General features: G+C 46.8%; 1 protein-coding gene across 1 annotated transcript in view; it reads right to left on the bottom strand.

The window, feature by feature from the left end:
• Nucleotides 1-338: 338 nt before the first annotated feature.
• LOC310867236 (WD repeat and FYVE domain-containing protein 3-like) overlaps nucleotides 339-21266 on the bottom strand; it is a 212651-nt gene continuing 191723 nt past the window's right edge. The window contains 14 exon segments of the mRNA XM_083777127.1: nucleotides 339-456; nucleotides 1761-1958; nucleotides 2883-2994; nucleotides 4527-4573; nucleotides 4575-4599; nucleotides 4791-4961; nucleotides 5548-5712; nucleotides 7902-7995; nucleotides 9629-9811; nucleotides 11355-11534; nucleotides 12637-12795; nucleotides 13094-13248; nucleotides 14310-14448; nucleotides 16418-16630. Of these exon segments, the coding sequence (XP_083633253.1) occupies nucleotides 348-456; nucleotides 1761-1958; nucleotides 2883-2994; nucleotides 4527-4573; nucleotides 4575-4599; nucleotides 4791-4961; nucleotides 5548-5712; nucleotides 7902-7995; nucleotides 9629-9811; nucleotides 11355-11534; nucleotides 12637-12795; nucleotides 13094-13248; nucleotides 14310-14448; nucleotides 16418-16630 (1950 nt within the window). The 3' untranslated portion in view covers nucleotides 339-347.

The raw sequence follows: 21266 nt of genomic DNA on the forward strand, positions 1-21266 counted from the left end.
CCCCGGGGAACCCAAGGTGAGAACCACTGCGGTGCGTTGTCGCGGTGCGTTGGCGCGGTGCGTTGGCGCGGTGCGTTGGCGCGGTGCGTTGTCGCGGTGCGTTGTCGCGGTGCGTTGTCGCGGTGCGTTGTCGCGGTGCGTTGTCGCGGTGCGTTGTCGCGGTGCGTTGTCGCGGTGCGTTGTCGCGGTGCGTTGTCGCATGGCGTTGATGTTGGCCTTCTAAGCTGGAAGTGACCGCTGAGTGAGGAGGAGGAGGAGAGAGAAGGACACAGAGATGGAGGGTGTGGGGCTCGGACGGGGGCAGGCAGGGGGGGGGGGGGGGGGGGTCAGGTCGGGTCGGGGGGTCTTCAGTTCCTACAGCTGTCCTCGTGCTGCAGGTTGTAGTAACAGTTCTGACAGACGCGCACCGGAGACGAGATCTTCAGCCGCTTGATCTCCGACTGGAAACGGCTGCACCTGGACGGCAGGTAGGGGGAGACAAAGAGACATGTTTTTCACTTTGACCTCATCGCTACGGTGAATGAATGACCCACACTGATTAGCCCCGTGGACCCCCATTTTGAAAAGATATGACAGGGACCCCCCCCCCCCAAAAGAGAAGATCTTTAAAGGGACACTTCACCCTTTTTGCAAAAACATATATGTTAATGACGTTTAGAAGCCACCGAGTGGCGCGCTACGAGCTTGTAGGTCTGCTATTTTTTGAAAAGCCGAAGAACGACTGACATAGAAACGTAGCTTCTTTCAGAAAACTGTCGGGATGTAGAAGACATTTTTAGAATCTGATCTCAGGTCAAAATGGGTTAATGGCATTGTTAATTGAGTGTACAAATGGAACCAAATGGACCCCGTTTGTACACTCTCAGAGTTACAGACCCCATAAGGGTCCAGTTGGTTTCCGAACTATCATTTAACTTATGGGGACCCCCTGGAACTCCCTCAAGGACCCCGGGGGTCCCCGAACCCCCTGGAACTCCCTCAAGGACCCCCGGGGGTGCCCGGACCCCCTGGAACTCCCTCAAGGACCCCCGGGGTGCCCGGACCCCCTGGAACTCCCTCAAGGACCCCCGGGGGTCCCCGGACCCCCCCTAGACTATAGAGGCCTCCACAGCGCACTATAGAACCCAGAGCACAGAGCAGACCTCACCAGCTACCTGCACTCCACTGCCCTCTAGGGGTTGGTTGTACAACATGCACCAGAAGCTGCTCAGCTGTCAAAGTCCTCCTCACTAACTACTATAAGATAGTATAGAGCGTCGCAGCCCCCCCCCCCGCCCCCTCGTGAGACCCGGAAAACAAATCCCTGTTCATTTTCCCCATAGACATTTCAGAAAGTATTTATTTAAAGACGTTTTTACGCCGCGGAAACAAAGACAACTCTTGTCGTGACAAATCATGACAACAAACACAATGTTTTGGGGCCGAACAAATAATTAGAAAGTAGAAAAAAAACGGCAGGTTTTAACACTTTTTTCGCAGTTTTTCTTCTTTGTAATTATTTGTTTGGTCTGATTTGTTTGGTCTGATTTGTTAGAATCTGACCTGAGATCAGATTCTATATAAATGTCTTCTACATCCTGACAGTTTTCTGAAAAAAGCTACGTTTACTATGTCAGTCGTTCTTCGATTTTTCAAAAAAAATAGCTGACCTACAAGCTCGTAGCGCGCCACTCGGTGGCGCGCTATGAGCTTGTAGATCTGCTATTTTTCAATAGCTAAAGCATAGCATGATGCTAACACAATCCCGGGGGGAAGCTTACTTCTGACAGAAGAGCTGCCCACAGTTCCTGCAGTGGTGGCGTCTCTCCGTCAGGGAGAAGCGCACGGCGCATCCGGAGCAGCTGTCCACCACCTCGTCCTTCACCCAGTGGTCGGCGGCGGACCGCCCGGGCTGGTCGCTCACTGACCAGCTGAACACCCGGCCGCGGCCGTCCCCCACCAGGATCTTACTGTGGTCCCTGGGGGGGGGGGGGGGGGAGGGGGGAGAGAGGAGGGAGGGAGGGGGGAGGGGGAGGGAGAGGAGGGAGGGAGGGGGGAGGGGGAGGGAGAGGAGGGAGGGAGGGAGGGGGGGAGGGAGAGAGAGGGTGGGAGAGAGGGAGGGGGGGAGGGAGGGGGAGAGAGAGAGGAGAGAGGGGAGGGGGGAGGGAGGGAGGGAGGGAGGGAGGGAGGGAGGGAGGGGGGGAGGGAGGGAGAGAGAGAGAGAGAGAGAGATGGTTTACAGTAGGGCTGGGTGATATGTATGGACAAACTATCGCTATCACAATCTTTTTTTAACAAATGCCTCTATATCATACATCTAAAGCAGGGATGTCAAACTCAAATACACGGTGGGCCAAAATAAAGAAATTGGTACAATTCGAGGGCCGGACTGTGTTTCAACACACGGGCCATTTTTGTGTAGAGGGGTATAGCTGAAAGTTGACCACAAAGTGATATACTTTCACTGCTGATCAATAGTGAAGAGAAGACACATGCTTGCGCTTGCGGGCCCTCGATACGTGACAATGCACCCGCAGTGCATTGTGGGACTTGTAGTATTACGGTGGTCCGTGCAGTATACCAGAGGGCCAGTTCTAATACTAATTAAATATCATCCCCGCAGGCTGAAGATAATTCATTCACAGGCCTGATTTGGCCCCCGGGCCTTGAGTTTGACATATATGATGTAAAGCAATATAATCTATAGCCATCTAAAGCAATGCATATTAAAAAGTGTTATCCATGTGTTGGCGAAGCATGTACAAAAAATACATCAAACCGCAACAATGACTATGAACGCCGAGACGCAGTTATAAACATCTATTAAAGATGATATTAAGAGCAACATAATTACATAATTATACTTTCTCTCTCACACACACACACACACACAGCTGTCTTACTTGGAGATGGCGAGCGAGGTTATCTCGGCCGGGTGAGCGTTGTCCTTGCGGTCAAACGCCGTGTGCATGGTGAGTTTACTACGGAAGACCAGCTGACGCTCCCATCTGTAGCCTGCTCCACACACACACACACACACACACACACACACACACACACACACACACACACACACACACACACACACACACACACACACACACACACACACACACACACACACACACACACACACACAGTCTTTGTACACCAACATTTCACATCTGTTTATGCTCAACGCTAAACTGATACGTACGTACGTAACTGTACAGGTACAGACGGAGCCTTGGGTCCCTCCTACCTCTATTGTAGAGATCTTGTAGATCTGCTATTTTCAATAGATTTTGTGCACATTTTGAACTTGAACTTTTGAATTTGAAATGCTCAGACTGCGTCCGCAAGTAGACACTCACTGAACTCACCGTGGGATTACAATTATGATATTATACTAGGTGTATCATGAACCTAGGTTTATTGTTATCATTTATTTATTATTATCATCGTGAACCTAGGTCAGAATTTCCTTTTACTGGAAACCTTTTGTTTTGGATCAATTATCTCATAGAGATCCTGAATTTTCTCCTCTTTTTTTTCAAACACCCTCTGCTGTTTGCATCACAATTCACAATGCAATTTAATCAAGCAATATTACACGAGAGGGTGTGGGTTAACGTGATTATTGCCACGACAGTGATGCGGTCAGGAACGAGACGAAGTCGAGTTCCGCAAGCATCACTGAAGTGACCACAAATGTCCAAAGAAACTAGCTAGCCTAGCCACCGAGTTAGCTAGCGCTCTGGGAGAACAGAGCAGCTGAATTCTTTGTTTTGATTAGGTGGTGAACGGTGCTGGTTTGATCCACGGCTAGAAGGCTGTTTCAACCAATCAGATTGCTTCCTCTTAACGACCTGTTGTAGAATTACGATTTATATCGTCAACTGTTGATTTGATTCGAATGACCACAGCCGTTTGCATCACAATTCGCATTGCAATTTAATCACGTCATCAGTTTGAATCGATGTACGATATGATATCTCTGCATGCCTAGTCGCCTACTCGAGTGTGTGTGACAATCGCACACAGGCACTAGTTACAACAATCGGCAGCTTGTTGTATTCTAGTGCCTGATGTCTGTACTGTACTGTACTGTATGTAGCTACTATAATTCTGCAAACTGTTAACCCATTCTGAACGGGAACCCATTTTGGTGTTGGCATCATGTTATGCTTTAGCTATTGAAAAATAGCAGATCTACAAGCTCATATCGCGCCACCGAGTGGCGCGATACGAGCTTGTAGGTCTGCTATTTTTGAAAAATCAAAGAACGACTGACATTTTTAGAATCTGATCTCAGGTCAGAATGGGATAATCAGACCAGTGTGTGTGTCCAGTGGAAACCTCCGTATGAATCTGATCTCAGGTCAGAATGGGATAATCAGACCAGTGTGTGTGTCCAGTGGAAACCTCCGTATGAATCTGATCTCAGGTCAGAATGGGATAATCAGACCAGTGTGTGTCCAGTGGAAACCTCCGTATGAATCTGATCTCAGGTCAGAATGGGTTAATACATATTTCAATCGATCAAATCAATCGCATCGTGAGCCCACCTGCTCTCAGCTGGTTGTAGGAGCGTGGCTCCATGGTGCTGGGCTGGTGGTGATGGGGGGGGCCCGCCTGGCTCTGGTGGTGATGGGGGGGGCCCGCCTGGCTTAGGTGGGGGCCCGCCTGGCTCTGGTGGTGGTGGGGGCCAGCCTGGCTCTGGGGGTGGTGGTGGGGTGGGGCCACTTGGTTCTGGGGGTGGTGGTGGGGTGGGGCCCCCTGGCTCTGGTGGAGGGCTGCGTGAGCGTTGGTTGGAGGAGGGGGAGGCCCACCAGCGGGGTGGGGGTGGGGGGCACCCGCCCCGGGCTTGGTCTGACCCTCCGAGTAGTTGACGAACACGAAGCCGTCCTTCTCGTCGATGCTGAGGCTGTCCGACCAGCGCCTGGAGTCGTCCGAGGCGCTGTCCACTGACCACGAGGCCCCGGGCCGGCCCGCTGGACCTGCTGGAGACAACGTGGAACCAGAGGGAACGTTAGCGGGTCGGGCGAGGGGGCTGAAACTACCTGAAAAGGGCACTTTTTGTCAATGGAAGCCAGCTACATGACATGACGCTTTGCATAGTTTCCGCTGCCCGTGTGAACGCACCATTAGTCTATGTACCTTTGGGTTAGAATGGTAAACGGCGGAAGCCATGCAAGGCACCAACCAGCACATGGGGAGCAATGTGGGGTTCAGTGTCTTTGCTCAAGGACACTTCGACATGTAGACAGGAGGAGGAGGAGGAGCCGGGATTCAAACCGCCGACCCAGGGATCATTGGACGACCTGCTCTACCTCCTGAGCCACAGTCGGGTTTTCTAAGTGGATGGTAAGTCAGTACCTTTGGGTCTGAGGTCTTATAAGTCAGTACCTTTGGGTCTGTGGTCGTATAAGTCAGTACCTTTGGGTCTGTGGTCGTATAAGTCAGTACCTTTGGGTCTGTGGTCGTATAAGTCAGTACCTTTGGGTCTGTGGTCGTATAAGTCAGTACCTTTGGGTCTGTGGTCGTATAAGTCAGTACCTTTGGGTCTGTGGTCGTATAAGTCAGTACCTTTGGGTCTGTGGACGGTGCTGCCGGGCTGGCTGCCTCCTCCCCCATTGGAGGAGGCAGCGCGAGGGGGCGTGTCTATGGACTCCTGGTTGGCGCTGCTGGGTTCGTCTCCGTCAGACTCGCTGCTGTCGTCCTCGCCGTTGTGGCTCACAGCACCGCCCTCTGCTGGTGATACGCACACGCACACGCAGACACACACACACACACACACACACACACACACACACACACACACACACACACACACACACACACACACACACACACACACACACACACACACACACACACACACACACACACACACACACACACACACACAGGGAATCGCATACAAGGACATAATTAGTTGCAGTTAGGTGCAGCAAAGTTAAACATCCACAAAATCAAGGCATGTGTCGTCAGTCACGATAAAACAAGCATGTCATGTCCCCCAGCATTCCATGGAGCACCCTAGGGAGGTCCCCGACGCACGTCCCACTGGGAGGAGACCCCGGGGCAGACCAAGGACCACGTCCCACTGGGAGGAGACCCCCGGGGCAGACCAAGGACCACGTCCCACTGGGAGGGGACCCCGGGGCAGACCAAGGACCACGTCCCACTGGGAGGAGACCCCGGGGCAGACCAAGGACCACGTCCCACTGGGAGGGGACCCCGGGGCAGACCAAGGACCACGTCCCACTGGGAGGAGACCCCGGGGCAGACCAAGGACCACGTCCCACTGGGAGGAGACCCCAGGGCAGACCAAGGACCACGTCCCACTGGGAGGAGACCCCGGGGCAGACCAAGGATCACGTCCCACTGGAAGGAGACCCCGGGGCAGACCAAGGATCACGTCCCACTGGGAGGAGACCCCGGGGCAGACCAAGGACCACGTCCCACTGGGAGGAGACCCCCGGGGCAGACCAAGGATCACATCCCACTGGGAGGAGGAAACACATCGACTCACTGGCCTTGGAACGTCTCGGAATCCCCCAGGAGGAGGAATTCACTAATGTTGCTCTGGAGAGGGAAGTCTGGAGCTCTCTGGTGGAGCTGTTGCCCCCGCGACCCGACTACGGATAAGCGGTTGATAAGATGGACGGATGGACAAGGAGTAGTGTAGGCTAGGCATCCAAAATTCTAAATACACAGCTGATGTCGATTACAGAACTACTCTTGTTTCATTCAAGATTACATCCAGAGAGTGTATTATTACTCATTTTAAACGTAATCAGCACGCTAAAATATACATTGAAACAATACAGGTTAGAAAGCCTGAAGGGATGCAACCTTAGAGTATATATGAATAGAGACGGCACCCAGAGGAAACCCTGAGGCCAAATGGACATAGTGGCCGAATGAAGGTATTGCAGCGTGGGCCCAAACACATGAACGCGCTGGTCCGTTGACTATCATTGTGCACGTTCACGACGGCAGCGCGCTCGTGCGCGTTCGTGCACGTTCAACGGCAGTGCGTTCATGTGTTTTGGGGGCAAATCCATCCCAGAATGCACTCTGTTCCTACCCGGAAGGAGGAGTAAAATCGCCTCATGCACTTTTGAGCAACTTAATGCAAGTAAACAACTGACAGATTACAACTTGTCCAAAATGCAGCAGCCAGAGTTTTAACTAGAACTAAGATGAGAGAACATATTACTCCAGTTTTGGCATCAATGCACTGGCTTCCGTTTTTTTTTAGGATTGATTTTAAAATTATTTTACTTGTCTATAAAGCTCTCAATGGTCTCGCACCTTCCTACCTACATGACTGCCTGCCTAAATATGTCCCAAACCGCCCGCTAAGGTCTTCCACTGCTGGCCTGCTCGCTTTGCCTAAAAAAATGGCAACTAAAAAATACGGGGAAGCAGCTTTTTGCTTCTACGGGCCGACGGCGTGGAACAAGCTCCCACTGTACCTTCGACAGGCAGCCTCTGTAGACATTTTTAAAGCACAGCTCAAGACCCACTTCTACAACATTGCATTTAATTGATATTTTATTTTTTTTGTTATTCATGTCCTCACTGAATTGCATTACTGCTTGTTTTTTAATGTCGTTGCCTTGCTTTTCTTTTATTCTCCATTGTTCTGTAAAGCACTTTGAGCTGCATTTCATGTCATGAAAGGTGCTATACAAATAAAGTTTTATTATTATTATTAAGTGGATGGAAGGAGAACTCTGATGCCATCTCTATTCATATATACTCTAAGGATGCAACGCACTAATTGCTTCAGGAACTTAAATAAAATGACCGAAAGAGCCATTGCATCCCGACGTTAAGCCTCAAGGCTAGTGTTCCATTCTGTGCAGTCAATGCTGTGGACAACGTGGCTAAAGAGATGTTCTGTCCTGGGAAAACCTCCAGAGACTCACCGATCTTCTCCTCGCCACAGCAGTCTGGCACGTCGGGCTCTACCAGCTCTGGAGCAGGGGTTTCTGGGACCTGGAGGAACTCCATTCTCCAGAACTACAGAGGAGAAAAGAGAACGGCTAGATTTATAGAGTTTATAAGAGTTTATACGGTTACACCTCTAAGCCTCTCCAGCTTTACTTCTTAAACCATTCTGGACGGGAACCCCTTACTGTAGCTGTAGAAACATAGCAGATCCACAAGCTCATAGCACGGCACCGAGTGCCGCACTGAGAGCTTGTAGATCTGCTATTTTTTTGAAAAATCGTGAAAATGTGTCGCAAATCTTCGAATATGTATTTTTTCAGAGCGAACGTTTTTTTTACTCAAATATTTTGCAAAATACCGATAATTTCGGGGGTCCTTGGCATGAAAATGTTTGAGAACCACTGACACATAGAAACATGGGATTTTCAGCAAAACACAGGATTTTTCTGCAAAATGGGTTAAACGTACCAGGCAGTTATTCCTTTGGCACTTGAAGCTTGAGCGACGTGTTACAGTTCACGTGTGAAACATGTGGAAGGAGCGCTTGTTTTTCACGTGTGAAACATGTGGAAGGAGCGCTTGTTTTTCACGTGTGAAACATGTGGAAGGAGCGCTTGTTTTTCACGTGTGAAACATGTGGAAGGAGCGCTTGTTTTTCACGTGTGAAACATGTGGAAGGAGCGCTTGTTTTTCACGTGTGAAACATGTGGAAGGAGCGCTTGTTTTTCACGTGTGAAACATGTGAAAGGAGCGCTTGTTTTTCACGTGTGAAACATGTGGAAGGAGCGCTTGTTTTTCACGTGTGAAACATGTGGAAGGAGCGCTTGCTTTTCACGTGTGAAACATGTGGAAGGAGCGCTTGTTCTTCTGGCACAGGGGGTCCGGGGTGCATAAAATGCACATTTTATGCACATTTATAAAATACAAATACAAATTTAAATAATAAATTAATAATTTACATTTGTGGGACATGGTTCACAATAATAAATGTACATTCTAATGATCACCAAAAAATATATATATTACAGGCATTTTGCTTAATTATTAATCATCATGATTTGAGTTTATGTACCATTTGCTTGTAACATTAAACGTGTGCAAAAATATAATAAAAACATTGATCATAGAAAAGAAAAGCTTTTGGTGTTTTAAACATTATGTTATACTTTAGCTATTTAAAAATAGCAGACCTACAAGCTCGTAGCGCGCCACCGAGTGGCGCGCTACGAGATTGTAGGTCTGCTATTTTTTTGAAAAATCGTGAAAATGTGGGCACAAATATTTGAAGGCCAGCACTTTGTAGGGCTGGCACTTTGCCATATACTGTCAAATGTGTTACAAATGTATTAGCTACGCTCTGATAGAGGTTTGCACAAACGCCCAATACTGTCAACAGTGTCCCTAACCAGGGCCAAATTAGCCATTGGGGCCGTGGCCCAGGGGGCCCTTGGCTCTCAGGGGCCCTTAGGGGAAATTTGGACCGCACAGTACTGGGTTTGAGGGTCCTGGGGACCTTCATTGGCCATTGATTTTGTTAAATTCAGCTAAAATAATCGATAAAAAAACACGAAAATTCCGCGAGCATGCATGCGCGCTATGGGGGCCCCAGAAAATGTACGGGTCCAGGGGCCCCTTGTGGGGGTTAATCCGTCCCTGTCCCTAACGTGTGGAGAGGTGCAGCGGTCCGTCCGTCCGTCCGTACCCTGACCACGCCGTCCGAGTGCCCGGTGACGATGACGTTCTGCGTGTCCCACTCGTTCATCTCCGACACGCAGCAGCAGAGGATCTGCTGGCTGCGTCCCGTGAAGGTGTTGGCGCTGGCGATGGGGCTGCCGTTGATGCTCCACACGTGGATGTAGGTCCCCGCGCTGGACACGATGTCCCCCTGCAGTATGGGACAGACACAGCCCAGTGTTCAGGACACATTGAGGGACAGACACAGCCCAGTGTTCAGGACACATTGAGGGACATTCACAACCCAGTGTTCAGGACACATTGAGGGACATTCACAACCCAGTGTTCAGGACACATTGAGGGACATTCACAACCCAGTGTTCAGGACACATTGAGGGACATTCACAACCCAGTGTTCAGGACACATTGAGGGACAGACACAGCCCAGTGTTCAGGACACATTGAGGGACAGACACAGCCCAGTGTTCAGGACACATTGAGGGACAGACACAACCAGTGTTCAGGACACATTGAGGGACAGACACAGCCCAGTGTTCAGGACACATTGAGGGACAGACACAGCCCAGTGTTCAGGACACATTGAGGGACAGACACAGCCCAGTGTTCAATATACTGACAATTTCGTCAACAGATAAAAACTAGACTAAAATGTTAGGAAGGGACTAGTGGACAAGAGATCATTTTACACTTAGGAGCAGGCTGAAAATAGCAGATCTACAAGCTCACAACGCGTCGCACTGTGGGCTTGTAGAATGGCTATTTTCAGCAAGTGAAAAAAAAAACATTACGACGGAAATACATTTTAGATTTAGTCGACTAAAATCTTATGATATTTAGTCGACTAAAACACATCCCAGGTGACTAAAATGTGACTTAAAACTAAGACTATGACTAAAAACTAAAACAGAAATTTGCTGCCAAAAACAACACTGCCACCCGACCCAACCAGTGTTGTTTTTGGCAGCAAATTTCTATTTTAGTTTTAGTCATAGTCTTTGGACTGAAACTTCATTTTCAGTTTTTGTCATATTTTAGTCACCTGGAAATGTCTTAGTGTTAGTCTAGTTTTAGTCGACTAAACGTCATAAGATTTTAGTCGACTAAATCTACAGTTGATTTAGTCGACTAAAATGTATTTTGGCGGGCCTTGATGCCGTCGTAAGAGTGTTTTTACACTTGCTGAAAATAGCTGATCTACAAGCTCACAACGCGTCGCAGTGAGCTTGTAGATCGGCTATTTTCAGCATGCAACCAAAGTGTAAAATAACTTATACTGGAACTCTTGTCCACTAGTCCCTTCCTGACATTTTAGTCTAGTTTTTATTTGTCGACGAAATCGTCAGTATATTTAGTCTCATAGTTTTAGTCATCGTAGCTTAAAGGTATATTCAGTGATTTCACTTAATTCAAATATCACTTATTTTTTTGTTTTGTTGTGATAATCCTCCCTACTATAGAGTGTGCTGGCCATGTAAGGAGTTCCTCCCTGTCCCCAGTTAACCCCTGGGGGTCAAAAAACCTTAGGTTTCGTTTTTGACTCTCTATCCTGATTGGACGAAAGGCTGGGTCCCACAGCCAAAAACTAAACCTAAGGTTTTTTGAGTGAAATCACTGAATATACCTTTAATTTTCATTTAGTTTCCATTCGTTTTCGTCAGTGGAAAAAAGGTAGTCGACGGACATTTTTCGTCTTCGTTTTTAGTCGACGAAAACAACACTGAACCCCGACCCACCGTCAGCTCGTTGATGCAGAGTGCGGAGACGGGCGCCCGGTGGCCTCGGAGCTGCGTGATGAAGGCCAGCTTGTTGAGGTCCCAGACGATGCAGGTCCGATCCCGGGAGCCGCTCACGATGATGTGGTACGCCGAGGACGCCGTGAGGCAGGTCACGGCGTCCGTGTGGCCCAGCAGAGCCTGTTGGAGACCACACGTTCATTCATTCATTGAGCTTTTATTTAACACGTTCTGACCTGAGATCAGATTCATATGAGGTTTCCGCCGGATACACACTGGTCTGATGAACCCATTCTGACCTGAGATCAGATTCTAAAAATGTCAGTTGCTCTTCGATTTTTCAAAAATAGCAGACCTACAAGCTCGTATCGCGCCACTCGGTGGCGCGATATGAGCTTGTAGATCTGCTATTTTTAAATAGCTAAAGCATAACATGATGCTAACACCAAAATGGGTGCCCGGTCAGAATGGGTTAACCCATTCTGACCTGAGATCAGTTCTATAAATGTCTTCTACATCCTGACAGTTTTCCATTCTGACCTGAGATCAGATTCTAAGAATGTCTTCTACATCCTGACAGTTTTCCATTCTGACCTGAGATCAGATTCTAAGAATGTTCTTCTGAATCCTGACAGCTTTCTGCAAAAAGCTATGTTTCTATGTCAATCGTTTGTTGATTTTTCAAAAATAGCAGACCTACAAGCTCGTAGCGCGCCACTCGGTGGCGCGCTACGAGCTTGTAGGTCTGCTATTTTTCAATAGCTAAAGCATAACATGATGCTAACACCAAAAGGGGTTCCCGCACCCAGAATGGGTTAATCTACAAATTACACTGAGAAATAATATCAGAAGGTCAGGGAAAGAAAAACAAAAAGGTAAACATGTGAATTACATACAGGTTAGGTTTACAAATAAAAAGATAAAACTAAAACAAGCTAAAACTGTCTAAATGTCTGTATGCTCACTGAGGTTTTAAAACGATGCAAGGGGGTACCAGTGTGGTCAATTTTAATGTCTTTTGTAGGTTGTAACTAAATGAAAACTATTCAAAAGACTATTACTAAAAAAGAAACACACACAAAAAGACATAGAATATGATTAAGAGGTTTCTGCCCGACAGCACTGACGACATGGATTGAAAAGTATAACAACGTTATCGGCGTTTCCGGGTATAAATGGGTTATGAGGGTGGGTTTGGACAAAGCGTTCTTTGTGTGTGTGTGTGTGTGTGTGTGTGTGTGTGTGTGTGTGTGTGTGTGTGTGTGCGTGCATGCGTCCTTACCTGTTTGAGGGCCAGCGTCTTGGCCTTCTCCTTGCAGTTGCTGGTCTCCCACACACAGATGGCGGTGCTGGTCCCCGCCGTCACCACCAGCTTGGGGTTGGGACAGATGGCACACAGGATCTGACCCCACTCGGACAGGCACTCGTACACCACCACCGCCTGGAAGCACACGAAGAGTTAACCCTAACCCCACTCGGACATGCAACCAAGAGTAAAATGACTTACTGTGGATCTCTTGTCCACTAGTAACTTCCTAACATTTTAGTCTAGTTTTTATTTGTCGACGAAATTGTCAGTATATTTAGTCTTAGTTTTAGTCATCGTAGCATAGTTTTCATTTAGTTTCCATTCGTTTTTGTCAGTGGAAAAAGGTAGTCGACGAACATTTTTCGTTTTAGTTTTAGTCGACGAAAACAACACTGGTTGAAACCAATACACAGTAAGCCGGTTCCCTGACCTTGTCGGACTCGTAGTTGGCGGTGCGGCAGCTGAGGTCGGCGTAGCCCCAGGCGAAGGTCTTGCTCCAGGCCGGCGGCACCAGAACCTTGTTCTGCTCCACGGCCAGGATGCCCTTATCGGTGCAGACGATCTGCCCCACGGGCTCCTTCAGCTCTGCAGGACAACGAGGACAGGACAGGACAGGACAGGACAGGACAGGACAGGACAGGAGAGGGGGACAGGACAGGACAGGACAGGAGAGGAGAGGAGAGGAGAGGAGAGGAGAGGAGAGGAGAGGAGAGGAGAGGAGAGGACAGGAGAGGAGAGGAGAGGAGAGGAGAGGAGAGGAGAGGACAGGGGGACAGGACAGGACAGGACAGGAGAGGACAGGACAGGACAGGACAGGACAGGACAGGACAGGACAGGACAGGACAGGACAGGACAGGACAGGAGAGGAGAGGAGAGGAGAGGAGAGGAGAGGAGAGGAGAGGAGAGGAGAGGAGAGGAGAGGAGAGGACAGGACAGGACAGGACAGGACAGGACAGGACAGGACAGGACAGGACAGGACAGGACAGGACAGGACAGGACAGGACAGGACAGGACAGGACAGGACAGGACAGGACAGGACAGGACAGGAGGGGACAGGAGAGGACAGGACAGGACAAAAGAAAAGTTATCAAACTTATTTACTTAATCCATTTTGACCTGAGATCAGATACTAAAAAATGTCTTCTACATCCTGACAGTTTTCTGAAAAAGCTATGTTTCTATGTCTATTCTTCAAGTCTTCAAAAATAGCAGATCTACAAGCTCATAGCGCGCCACTCGGTGGCGCGCTATGAGCTTGTAGATCTGCTATTTTTCAATAGCTAAAGCATGACATGATGCTAACACCAAAAGGGGCACCCGACCCAAAAGTATCAATACCACAATGTGGAACTAACTCTGTTACAAGTGAAAGTATCCGGTATTCTAAATGCACTCGAGTAAAAGTAGAGAAAAGTATTGGCCTCAAAAAGGTCTTTCCAAAAATAATAATACAATAATAAACTTTATTTATAAAAGCGCTTTTCAAAACAGAGTTACAAAGTGCTTTCCAGTGGCATATATAAAAAATGAGGGGGTCTCAGGTTGTGAGCCAATAGGAGGTGAATATAGACCTTTGACGGGGGGGGGGGGGGGGGGGGGGGCAGAGGGGGCCAGAGGTTGTGAGCCAATAGGAGGTGAATATAGACCTTTGACGGGGGCCAGAGAGGGTCTCAGGTTGTCCAGATGGTGGAAGAAGATCTTGTCGGTGGAGCTGGGCGGGACGGCGGCCTGCTCCCCGTTGGCCTTGCCGCGCACACGCTTGGGTGGGTGGGGCTTCTTGAACAACTGGACAACACACAAAACAAACGCACCACATACGGTCAGAGAACAACTGGACAACACACAAAACAAACGCACCACATACGGTCAGAGAACAACTGGACAACACACAAAACAAACGCACCACATACGGTCAGAGAACAGACAACACAAAACAAACGCACCACATACGGTCAGAGAACAGACAACACGAAACAAACGCACCACATACGGTCAGAGAACAGACAACACAAAACAAACGCACCACATACGGTCAGAGAACAGACAACACACAAAACAAACGCACCACATACGGTCAGAGAACAGACAACACACAAAACAAACGCACCACATACGGTCAGAGAACAGACAACACGAAACAAACGCACCACATACGGTCAGAGAACAGCTGGACAACACACAAAACAAACGCACCACATACGATCAGAGAGGGCAGTGCAGAGGAGGGGCTCTCACACCTGACTAATGTCAACGACCCCCAAATCGATACAGACAAATGTGACCAGATTTGACTGAGAGACTGCCATCGCGCAAAATCCAGCTTTTCACCAGAGGAGATTTTTTTTTTTTTTTTTTCAAAATGAATTTATATAGCACAAACAGACTCTTCACATACTAGAGCAAGCAAGTGTCAGAGCTGAAATCGATGTAAATATGAAATAAATGCTTAAACATGTAGCTAGGTGTAATGTTGGAGACCACAGAAGACATGTAAATATGAAATAAATGCTTAAACATGTATCTAGGTGTAATGTTGGAGACCACAGAAGACATGTAAATATGAAATAAATGCTTAAACATGTAGCTAGGTGTAATGTTAGAGACCACAGAAGACATGTAAATATGAAATAAATGCTTAAACATGTATCTAGGTGTAATGTTGGAGACCACAGAAGACATGCAAATATGAAATAAATGCTTAAACATGTATCTAGGTGTAATGTTAGAGACCACAGAAGACATGTAAATATGAAATAAATGCTTAAACATGTAGCTAGGTGTAATGTTAGAGACGACAGAAGACATGTAAATATGAAATAAATGCTTAAACATGTAGCTAGGTGTAATGTTGGAGACCACAGAAGTGAACCTTTCAAGCCTGTTTTCTCAACTCAATTGCAATTTGAAGCTACGATTCCCTGCTTTCATATGACATGAAAAAACGAAAATTAAAAAAAAAATCCAATGGCAGTCTCTCAGTCAAATTTAGTCACATATAGCATGTTACGTAGACAGCAATATAATTGCATTTTTATGTAGTCATAGCACTTTATAGTATATGTATAGTATAGTATAGTATAGTTAAGCAATATTACACGAGAGGGTGTGGGTTAACGTGATTATTGCCACGACAGCGATGCCAGGTCAGGAACGAGACGAAGTCGAGTTCCACAAGCATCACTGAAGTGGCAATAATCACGTTAAAAACCACACCCTCTCGTGTAATACTGCAATTATACAACAGTTACCCTTAAAACTAAGAAAATCACTGAAAGATTTTTTTTTTTTTAATGACAGATGTAGTCACTACGACCACAAATGTCCAAAGAAACTAGCTAGCCTAGCCACCGAGTTTGCTATAGCGCTCTGGGAGAACAGAGCGGCTGAATTCTTTGTTTTGATTAGGTGGTGAACGGTGCTGGTTTGACCCACGGCTAGAAGGCTGTTTCAACCAATCAGATTGCTTCTTCAAAACGACCTGTTGTAGAATATAGTATAGTTAGTATATAGTATAGTATAGTATAGTATAGTTAATTTAGTTTAGTTTGCGTAAGCTAAGAACGTAACAGCAGAATATCTATATAATGAAACTTTCATTATATAGATATTCTACTGTTACGTTCTTAGCTTACGCATGTTTCATGATAAATGCTTTTATGATGTATTGCCATGCTTTTTGTTCTTGCTTAATGTAAATTAAGAGTGTCTGCTAAATGTCTAAATTGCAAATGTCTACATCTCTGGGTTGCGGGACCTGTTTGGGGATCTGTCCAAAGTTGTTGATGAAGCCGATGGTGGCGGTCTCCTTCAGGGGGTCGTTGATGTTGTAGATGTCCACCTGGCCCTCGTAGAAGAGGTGGTGGAAGACGTTGACCGACTCCACGGCCGGGGGGCCCTGCTGCTTGTAGCCGAAGATCAGGTCGATCCACTCGTGGAGGTGGGCCGACACGTAGTCGCATTCCAGGGCCTGGAAACACCAGAGAGACACACCACAGATCAGGGCCCGAAAACACCAGAGACACACACCGATCAGGGCCTGGAAACACCAGAGACACACACCGATCAGGGCCTGGAAACACCAGAGACACACACCGATCAGGGCCTGGAAACACCAGAGACACACACCGATCAGGGCCTGGAAACACCAGAGACACACACCGATCAGGGCCCGGGAACACCAGGGAAACACACCACAGATCAGGGCCCGAAAACACCAGAGACACACACCGATCAGGGCCCGGGAACACCAGGGAAACACACCACAGATCAGGGCCCGAAAACACCAGAGACACACACCGATCAGGGCCTGGGAACACCAGGGAAACACACCGATCAGGGCCTGGAAACACCAGAGACACACACCGATCAGGGCCTGGGAACACCAGGGAACACACACCACAGAACAGGGCCTGGAAACACCAGGGAAACACACCACAGATCAGGCAGCACATTCTGGTTTTAGAACACTCAGACTGCATTCTGGAGCTCTCTGGTGGAGCTGTTGCCCCTGCTACCCGACTACGGATAAGCAGTTGAAGATGGATGGATATAGCAGATATTTCTGCTAAATCATCCTCATCACTGCTTGCAGCTTTAATTGTATTTATTTTATGTTCTGTTTTCCTTTGTGTTTTCGTTGTGTTTTATTTTGAGTCGGTTACCGATTTACATATTTACCGAGTTACGGATAGTCAGTTAGACTCTAGTTCTTGGTGCCTGCCACTGGTGAGGTGACACATACTTTGCCGTTTGTTTTGTTTTGAGTTATTGTAGTTGGTAGTATTGTGTTATTTCTTGGTTGTTGTTTTTAGCTGCTGTTGCTAGTCATGGCTGCCAGTTCCCACCTGATGTTGTGTGTGAGTCCAGACTGCTCCAGACCGTACTGAATAACTGCTAGCTTACATAATGTCTTGAGGCTAGGACTGAAGTCTAAGACATACAGGTCACCTGGTCTGTTCGATGCTCCAAAGAGGATGACACGATCTCCCAGCATGCAACAGCACATATTCTTCATGTTAGGTGGACGTTTCCCCTTGGGCTCAACCTTCTTCCAGGAGAAGGTCTGTGGGTTGAATCTCCACAGATCATTGAAGTTATGGTAACTGTTATAATTTCGGCCAAATATGCACAGTTCTCCATTGTAGGTAAAGGCTGAATGACCATAGCGTCCATCTGGACACAGCTGTGTAGAAGGTGTGCTCATCCACTGGTTGGTCTCTGTGTCAAACACTCTGATGGTGTTGTAGTGCTGACTCCTCCAGCCCCAAAACACAAACATCTTTGTCCCGATGATGGTAGCAGAGTGACAGTATGAAGCAGGAGGTGGAGTTCCTCTGGTGTTGATTAAAGTCCAGACCATTGAGGTGGAGTCCAACTTGTAGTTGTCATTAGTGGGTCCAGTCTGGGTCCATCCTCCATGGATAAACATGACCTTCCCCAACACACAGGCTGAGTGGTATCTCCTCCCCTCTGGAACGGTCCCAGAAACCTGTGGTTTGAACAATGTGTGTGCGTCGACATCAAAGGCATAAAGCACGTTGCCTCCCCAGAGGTAGACAGTATATTCTATCAGCACAGCTGTGTGACCGTAGCGCCTGGAGGGAACCTCAAGGTGGCGTATTCCTGTTCCAGAGGTCACTGGGGTCACCTTCCTCCAAAGTAAAGTCAGTGTGTTGAAGACCTGCACATCAATCTGATCCTCGTTGTTCTTGTTAGAGTTCATTCCAAAGTAGTACAGCTGGTGTCTCACCGCTACAGCAGCACCACCTTCCTTTGGTGATCCTTTCTGATGCAACGTCCAGGTCAACATCTTCAACACCACAGTTAATTAATGGTGACTTGAAGTAAACCTGTTGGTTTCCTGCTCTGTAGGAGACGTGAGGGCCAATGGAAAAAGGAGAGCCAAATGAGTTCACTTCTAGATTCTGGAGCTCTTTGAATCTTGGCCGGAGGAGTCTTGAAGAATGTTGTTGATTGTTGGAGATTATTGGGTTTAATCTGGACTCTGGTTTAATCTGGACTCTGGTTTAATCTGGACTCTGTCTGGTTTAATCTGGACTCTCTCTGAGGCTGCGGTGCTTGTTATCCTGCTGGCTAGAGTGATGTCACAGCGGTGATGTCACAGCGGTGATGTCATAGCGGTGAGGCCACAATGAGTCTGCTACGGTATGTCCATATATGGACATCCCAGCAGGTCGGCCACGCCCATTTCAATGCTGTACGTTATTGTTCCATCTTGTGTACAGTAGGCATGTGGGAAATAATCGATACGTATCGATACATCGATACAGACGTGCGCGGTTCGAGTGCATCGGTTCATTCACTGTGTATCGGATACAATTGACAGGTGAAATCTCGATGCATCGTTCGCGGAATACAAACTGTATTAATATTTGTATTGATGTTGCTTACAGCCTGTATCTCTACAAACTGTATTAATATTAATATTTGTATTGATGTTTCTTAAAGCCTGTATCTCTACAAACTGTATTAATATTAATATTTATGTTTCTTACAGCCTGTATCTCTACAAACTGGGCATCGCCTATGGTCATGAAGTGTTCCTACTCTCACCTATGGTCATGAAGTGTTCCTACTCTCGCCTATGGTCATGAAGTGTTCCTACTCTCACCTATGGTCATGAAGTGTTCCTACTCTCACCTATGGTCATGAAGTGTTCCTACTCTCACCTATGGTCATGAAGTGTTCCTACTCTATATATGGTCATGAAGTGTTCCTACTCTGATCTATAGTCATGAAGTGTTCCTACTCTCGCCTATGGTCATGAAGTGTTCCTACTCTCACCTATGGTCATGAAGTGTTCCTACTCTCACCTATGGTCATAAAGTGTTCCTACTCTCACCTATGGTCATGAAGTGTGACCCAGGCCAGCAGAATGTGCCTCATGTCGCCAGAATGAACATGCCTTAAATCAATAAATAAACTCGTTTTTTTTTTTTATGTGATTTTCTTTTTTTTTCATATTAATACAGTTTGAATGTTGAAGAAGGTTTTCATTCAAACAGATTGTTCATTTGGGCAAATGAAATGTATACATTTATACGTCAAAGTGGGCTTGTTTTTTAACAAGTTTCTGGAGGCAGAAGAGCGCAGTTCCGAGATTTGCATGTTGGTTACGATTGGTCTGGAATCTCTTTGTCCTCAGGTTTCACGCTCTGATCACCGCCCATTAGCGTGCTTGTGTTTGTAAACACAGAAGTATTCTGGGCATTTGGGTTAGACTTTACAGAAAATAAACAAAACCACGTATAGCTACTCGCTGAAATACACTTCCCAGCTTGGAGTCTTTCACCAACAAACAACAGGCTAGAAGCTAGCTAGCCTAGTTAGCTAGCCGTCTGTGTGTTAAAGAGCAAAGAGATCACACGTCTTTTCTTTTAATCACAACTCGCTCATTTCTTGCTCATTTAAAAAAAGGTTATATACTATGTAAACTATGAAATGCAGGCTTTCATTTGGTATATAGAACGTTTGTGTAGGCCGTCTCTAAGAAACGGTATCAATTGAAAAGGAAATGTCGGAAAACCGCTTAATTTTTTTCCTCGCGCACCCAGCAAAGAGCTACGTCTTTTCAAATACGGCCGTTAGTACTGTTAATTCAACATCCGGTGAGGGGAGGATACGGATCGTGTATGTATTGTGTATATAAATCAGGGCATACAGTGGGTGGGCTTTAGACCGGATGTAAGCCTTGCACACTAAATAGACACCCGATGTAGTATGAATCCACCCATCGAATGCACAGGAATTACTATAAATGAAACCAGGCATTGTGACTGCATGTGGACAGATCTGTTTATTAAAATAGCAAATCTACAAGCGCACAACATCATAGCCTGATGCGTCGATTTTATTTATTTAAAATACTGGGTCAATTGTCTGACTTTGATTGCTTAAAGTAGACCTGCATAAAATGGTGTACTGCAGCTATTTACAACCAGGTAGTGTATAAGTTAAATTGAACACTTAACTTAATATTTAATACTTGAATACTTATACTTAGTATTTAATACTTAGTACTTTCAAAAGGGTTTATTGGGGCACCTTACAAATTGCATTGTTTGTTCTACTGGCTTAAACATGTCAGTGTTTCTAGTGTTGCACTGTTGACAGCTAAAACGTCCTATTGTCTCTTGTCCCTCCCATTGTCACACCCACTTCTGTCCAGCTCTAAGGTGATAAAATGTTGTGAATATTGAAAAGGGCTTTTCTCAGCTTTGGGTGAAAGGCCCCAGTCATTTTAAAATGGTTATATCTCCTTCAATTATTGTCCAATTTCATTGAATGATACATCATATGAAAGCTTACATTCTGTACTTTAATAATCTGTAAAAATCTGAAAAATGGAAAAGGCGACATGAGGCATGTTTTGTTGGCACTGGTCACAAGTGTTCCTACTCTCACCGATGGTCATGAAGTGTTCCTACTCTCACCTATGGTCATGAAGTGTTCCTACTCTCGCCTATGGTCATGAAGTGTTCCTACTCTCGCCTATGGTCATGAAGTGTTCCTACTCTCGCCTATGGTCATGAAGTGTTCCTACTCTCACCTATGGTCATGAAGTGAGGGTCATGACTGAAAGA

Source organism: Protomyctophum parallelum (genome assembly GCF_964188405.1).
Source record: "Protomyctophum parallelum genome assembly, chromosome: 11".
Classification (NCBI taxonomy): domain Eukaryota; kingdom Metazoa; phylum Chordata; class Actinopteri; order Myctophiformes; family Myctophidae; genus Protomyctophum; species Protomyctophum parallelum.